The sequence below is a fragment of the Cyprinus carpio genome, chromosome A23 (assembly GCF_018340385.1).
Source record: "Cyprinus carpio isolate SPL01 chromosome A23, ASM1834038v1, whole genome shotgun sequence".
Classification (NCBI taxonomy): domain Eukaryota; kingdom Metazoa; phylum Chordata; class Actinopteri; order Cypriniformes; family Cyprinidae; genus Cyprinus; species Cyprinus carpio.
The window spans coordinates 9,756,411-9,763,040 of record NC_056594.1 but is presented as its reverse complement, the minus strand read 5'-3'; the positions used below and the strand labels follow the sequence as shown (position 1 = coordinate 9,763,040).

At 39.0% G+C, this 6,630-nt stretch overlaps 2 protein-coding genes across 3 annotated transcripts in view; one reads left to right on the top strand and one right to left on the bottom strand.

Annotated features, from left to right (window-relative positions):
* LOC109070376 (bcl-2-like protein 1) overlaps nt 1-1,002 on the top strand; it is a 23,326-nt gene extending 22,324 nt beyond the window's left edge. For both annotated transcript variants that reach the window (XM_042712973.1, XM_042712974.1), the window contains exon 3: nt 1-1,002. This exon is cut by the window's left edge and continues 298 nt beyond it. The gene's annotated coding sequence lies outside the window, so the exon portion shown is untranslated.
* A 2,487-nt stretch (nt 1,003-3,489) lies between these two features.
* Nucleotides 3,490-3,817, bottom strand: LOC109070378. Its single transcript, XM_042713968.1, has 2 exons — nt 3,697-3,817; nt 3,490-3,623 (listed from the first exon to the last, which is right to left on the bottom strand). Exons 1-2 carry the CDS (start codon nt 3,815-3,817, stop codon nt 3,490-3,492), a joined length of 255 nt encoding a protein of 84 aa, XP_042569902.1.
* Nucleotides 3,818-6,630: the final 2,813 nt, after the last annotated feature.

The following is a 6,630-nucleotide window of genomic DNA, read 5'->3' as shown; positions in this document are numbered from 1 at the left end:
CCACCGTGTACTGTTGACTGAGTGGAGCGCATCTGTGATGTAATGTCACATAATCCAGACTGCATGAGGGTGCTTTGCTTTTAGCTGATTAGGATCAAGCTAAGCCCACGTCTCCTTAAACCCTGTTTAACGAAATGAGAAAAATTACTTTAAAAAAAAGTCTAAGAAAAACGCTTGACCAAACCTTCATTCTTTGTGTCTGTAATTATAATTGTTTTTGTTGTTATAATTATTTTCAGCTTTATCATCAGTCTTTATAAGTATCCTTATTATTCTCTCATTTTCAAAGAGACTGGCAAAACTGAAAAGGATACAAACATTTTATCTTTAAATCTAATTTAAGCTTGTTTGTGATTCTTGAGTTAATGACCCGATGAGAGAGAAGTAGTTGAATCTGAACTGAAACAGAAGTATTCAGTCATTAAATCAGCACTGACATTTTCGAGGAACATTGTTGCTGTCTGGAGTGCCAGATATCAGCTCGAGAACAGAGAGGCACCTTTTGGGCCCGGCACTACGTTTGAGTGCCTGCTTCCTCTGTGATCTCTCTATCATTAGAGGACAGTGTGGAGAACAGGTGAAACATCTCTCTCTCTGTGTGCGTGTGTGTGTGTTTGTGTGTGTGTGTGTGTGTTTTTTTTCCCTCAATTATTGTTCTGTTCTTTTTCACATGTAAATCTGATGAGAATTAAAAGTGTATAACTATCTGCATCTAAATTGTCTAAAGGACCAACAGTTATGAGAACTTTTGTTTTGTTGTGAAAGAAAGTTCTGTATGTTCATTGCAGTTCATTGATGTTTGATTTATTAAACCTAACTTCAGCTTCAGATGAAACTCTTTATACCTTTGAGATTGTTGTAACTAGAGCTAGAGGAGACACAGATACACGAGGAGTAAGCAGGTCACTCCTGTTGTGTGTGTGTGGCTACCTTTCACTGTGTACACAGAAAATGTAACGCATTAAGCAGAAAGTAATTAGATTAAACCATATTGCCACAAGAGCGCTCAGTGTCTTGTATGGTCTTGGGAATGAGAATGCAACTAGAATACTGGTATAGCAGTTGTGACAAGCTAATAGTCATTGAGTTTTTGTTTCATTTGGAATTTGAGGTAACGTTATGCATTGGTTTTGTCAGTAAGCAGAAGACTTGCAGCACACTAAACTTCACAGAGCCAAGTTAAAATGCTAATCTCACGTTTTGGTCCCTTAGCATTCACATTTCCAAGTGAAAATGTTACTTCTACACAGATACTGGAGCATTCATGGATTTGTTGAGTTGAACCTTACCGTGTAATGGTCCACGATGTTTTGAATCCTGGTTGGCAGACATATATTGGGTGAGATAACATCATTGTGCTGCCGCGGGAAAACAAAAACCTTATTGTTTGACAACTCATTATTGTGACATTGAAATTTAGGCTTCGTAGTTTTTTCCTCAAATTCTAATTCATCATGTTTTCGAAAGCAAACCTCTAAATAGTTGGGATAAATCTCTCCATCTTCTCTATCTCCTCATTCCCGCCGAATCTCGTTTAAATGTAAGCGCTTCGCTGACAGAGCGGTTAAGCGCGTGAGTCAGTCCGCGCGCGCGCGCACCTGCTGCTTTACGCTCGGCTCGTGTCAAACTCGTTAAAGCGCGTGTGGAGAAATGATCTTTTGGCTTCAAACCATTATTAATTCAAATAGGACGTCAAGTTGAATATTCCTCGCCTTTTCCGAGTAGTAATGATTGGCGCGTGGGTTGATTCAAACAGAATCGATGAAAGCGTTGGTGGTACAGGTGTGTGTTTCAATCTCGTGAGGAAGATGACATCTTTTGGTGTGTAAATCAAAACATACCAGTGCTAACCTAGAAAAGAGACATCTATAGTGTTCTGCGGATCGTAAAGCAGGTCTGGAATAAAGATTTATAGCCTACTCCCTTATACACTCTCACGAAGAACTAGCCTACATGCAATTCCCAGTGTTTTGTCTTAAAGTCAACATAAAACTCGTAACGTTACCCCATTTACTATTAAGTTTTACTGTCAATGATTCATCGGTGTGTAGCTATTAATCCAAACAGGGAAAATCGTCTTGTAATCTTCAATTTTGTATGTATAACGACGTGTTTCGCTTTCTAATTTCTTAAATACAGCCTTTCTGAAATACTGCCAATAGTTTACATAATGATTTAATGCTGTTAATACAATAAAAACATACGGCAATAACAGTAAATTTGAAAGGCGTTACAATCCGGATTGTTATGCGTTACTCTCAGTGTAACGATTCCGAGTTTCATTCAGATGTAGGCCTACATCACATTACGTAAGTAAAATGGGTTGCAAATTCAGTTTTATGTTGACTTTAAGTTTGAAAATAATAAATGTGACAACACGTAATCCAAGAGGCCCCTTTTAAACTTCTAAGTTGGGAGTGAAGTGTTTAACAGCGATGTACAAATTATAGTTGGTGAGTCAGCATATTCAAATTGCCGACGTTAAGGTGAAGATACACGGGGCAACTTTTTGAGCAATGTTGCTTGGGTACTTTCCCACTGAGAATGTATAATAAATTTCTATCGGGATAGTTTAAATCGGTGGAGGCACGTGTGTCTCACCTGGTTGCCCGTTTACGGCAACATTGCTTAAAAAGTTGCCCCGTGTGTCATCAGCCTCTCACTTTTTGCTGCTCCGTAGACACTGATTTCACAGAATACATTCCGTGTTACGAAATTTGCTGCTTGCATGCTTTGTCACTCTGTCTGTCATGTTGCAGTGTGTGTGTGTGTGTGTGTGTGTGTGTGTGTGTGTGTGTGTGTGTGTTTGACAGTATGCTTAAGAGTGAAATGTACCAGCATTGGCACTACACTATGTAAACTAGTTAACTTAACTTAAATGACAATTAGACTAGCTCATCATAGCTTAGTGAAAATATTTAAAGCATTTGATCATTTGAAAATATTATTTATGATATTTGGTGTAAACGCATATTGTTCCTTCCTATGGCCTTAAACTCCATTATAATTTCTTTTGAAGTGTATTTGTTACTTATTGTGTTTGTATTTAGACAAATTAACTTAGACGAGAGAACAAAAAAGAAAACTATTTTTTTAAGGTTTTGGGTTTATTTAAACAGCTTCACCCCTGAATTAATTGTTTTTGTCTTAGGACTTCTTTTTTAAATGTCTGATATCATTTAAATTAAATAAAAACCAATTTGAATTCACAAGACATCTACTCTTGTTGTTATTATGTCGGTTTCTTTTGTTGAATGAATACAAATATTTATTTCAAGCTTTACTTCTGTCAGTCAAGAGGAAACACTTTCGATTCATTCAGTGTTGTGGACATTTTCTCGCTTGCTCAAATTTTATGAGGTTGCCTATTAGATAATATTCAAATGTTCGTATAAAGGACGGCATAGTAATGCATGAAGACTGACAAAGGAAAAAGCCCGATAAGTAGCAAGGTTTTGAAGTGTTGCGCTCAGCTGCATTTCCTTTCATCTATTTCCACTGGCCCTTCTCATAGTCCCATTTGGTTGAGAAACCCTCCTCAGGGTTCACCCGCATGTCCAGCATCCTCTTCACCTGCATAGCCTGCCATTCGTCATCAAGGGTAGGAGGATGAGGGGGATACACTGAGCACAAAAGATACACTGTATTTCAGACATCATAAATCACTGAATTAAAAACCAAAAGATGATCCCTTACCATAATACCTTTGCCAGAGAACAACCAGGTCAGTGAACCCAATGAAGAAAAAGATGCCACCCAATACAGTCTTCCACTCAGCAGCTGGTTTCTTCATCTCAGCGTATGTCGCATTAAACATAATCCTTTACACTCTCATTGAGGATCACAGTGGATAAAGACTGCAACATATTTTAGTTTTTCCCCATGATTTTGTCTTGTTTTGTTTTTGGACTTTATTTTCTATCTCATACTATAAACCATGGTACATGTAGCCATGTCACATACCATGATTTACCAGTACTTGTTAATGCTACTGAGAGGCAGGTGGTTTGAAGGGGAGTGCCTTAATTTTGAGAGCACTTAACTGGACATTAATTTGGACACACCTTTTAGTGCAATATGAGACGTTAATATTTTTGGTCCAATTTCTCGTAAGAGAGTGTAGATTTTAAATGTGAATATCTGCTGAAAGTAAATTTTCCATTCCACAATATGTATCATGCTCATTTCCCAAAATTACTTTATTATTATAGAGAAGAAGAAAGTCAACAGTTATGTTATTTGTAGACCATTTGGGATGATCACATCCCGAGCAAATGGTGACCAATTGTAGAATGGGACAGGTGTGGGACACTGACAACCACCTCAGACTAAGGGGTGTCAGAACTTAATTAATAAACAGACCACAGCTGTTACAACAGGAGCAACTTCATTTACATGAAGGGTATAAACTGAAAATGTATAAAAGGTTTGAACTTTAGGATGGGTTCATTCTGACTCCGTTGAACCCAAGGTACTACATGTACTTTGTTACTTATATGCTGCAATAAACATCTTCATCAAGAACTTCAGTGTCCTCATCACTTTTTCTTACACGGGGTACAGACATATCTGCCTCTTCTGTCACCCCACCTGTGAGAACCAGAGAAAATGATCAATTGATGAGAGAAAAATACAAACATGCATAAAAACGAGGAACGATTTAAAATAGACATATATATGACAGTTTGATGTAATGCCCACTCATTGATCATCCTAGTTTACATAGTCAAAACATATTTTTTTATTCAATAACACTTTATTTAATTTATTTATTTTATTCTGTTCTTTAAAAGGACATTTAATATCACCATACCCATGACTGGCCACCCTGACGCTGCTGGAGCTGAATGCAGCCACTCCCCGTCTGGACAAAAGCCCCGCTACACGTCCGGCTGTCAAGTGGAGCATCTGATCCACGAAAGAAAATTAAAACATACTCAAAACCTCTCAGAAAGACCACAGCACCTGGCAGGCTGAGGTTAAATATAACGAAAATTGTTGTGTAACTACATTTTTAACTTTTATGTGATCTACATAGAACCTGATATGTTCTTAAAGCCAACTTGAACGCCATCCTCTTAATGGGCTTAATTTCTTAGTAAATTCTGAGTAATTTACGCGTAAAACAGACCTTCCCGAAAACTCTTCTCCAGATTCACAAATACTTCGTAAAAGTCAGATTTGATAGTTAAATGTGTGTATGTTAATGAATTCCAATCATTCATAAATAGGGCGCAATTAGCATAATCCCAGCCCATGAATTACATCTATGCAAATTACATTTACATTTGCATTTAGTCATTTTGCAGACGCTTTTATCCAAAGTGACTTACAATTGGGGGGATACATAAAGCAATTCTTAAAGAGGCCAACAGACACAGGAAGTGCTTGTAGTACCAAGTTTTAGGCATTGTTCAAATAAGTACAAGCTAGAAAGAGAAGGAATAAATAAAGAGAAAGCCATTTTTTTAATTTTATTGAATTTTTTTTTACGATGAAGTCCAGAAGCTTCGAAAGAGATGAGTTTTCAGCTGTCGCTTGAAAATTGTCAGGGATTCAGCATTCCGTATAGGGGTGGGAAGATCATTCCACCAGGCAGGAATGGTGATCGAGAAAGTTCTGGAAAGTGATTTTGAGCCTCTGTGATGTTAGGGTTATGTTAGCAGGAGGCATCGCTCACCAGCGGATCTCAGACTACTGGAGGGGATGTAGATTCGTAGTAGTGAGTGGAAGTAGGCGGGTTAGGGTTAGGTTAGGTGCTATGCGATGCGACTAACTTGATGCGAGCCGCAACTGCTAGCCAGTGCAAGGAGATAAAGAGAGGTGTTACATGGGCTTTTTTGGGCTCATTGAAGACCAGTCATGCCGCTGCATGATGAATCATTTGTAGAGGTTTGATTGTGGTTGATGGAAGTCCAGCCAGAAGAGCATTGCAGTAGTCCAGCCTAGAAATGAGGGCCTGGACAAGAAGTTGTGAAGCATGCTCCTTTAGAAAGGGCCTGATCTTTCTGATGTTGTGCAGTGCAAACCTGCAAGATTGAGCAGTCTTTGCAATGTGGTCTTTGAAGGTCAGCTGGTCATCAAAGGTTACACCAAGATTTCTGACCAAAGTTGATGGGGTAATTGTAGAAGGACCTAGCTGGATGGAGAAATCATGCTGTAGAGTTGGAGTGGCAGGAAAGTACGTATCTAGGAATGGTGTGGAATCCTTTGAACTCAGGTTTGGCCAGTTATATATTGCATAAATGCATAAGAGACTATCTTATGTCGTGGCCTAGTGGTTAGAGAGTTTGACTCCTAACCCTAAGGTTGTGGGTTCAAGTCTCGGGCCGGCAATACCACGACTGAGGAGTTGGAGCAAGGTGCCGAACCCCCAACTGCTCCCCAGGCGCCGAAGCATAAATGGCTGCCCACTGCTCCGGGTGTGTGTTCACAGTGTGTGTGTTAACTGCTGTGTGTATGCACGTTGGATGGGTTAAATGCACAGCACGAATTCTGAGTATGGGTCACCATACTTGGCTGTATGTCACGTCACTTTTCACTTAAAATGGTGCTGCTGTTAAGGCTCGCGGTCCGCCTTTTGAATATCAGTTATAGAAGTATTTAAGGATAAAAGACTCGAGTTGCTTT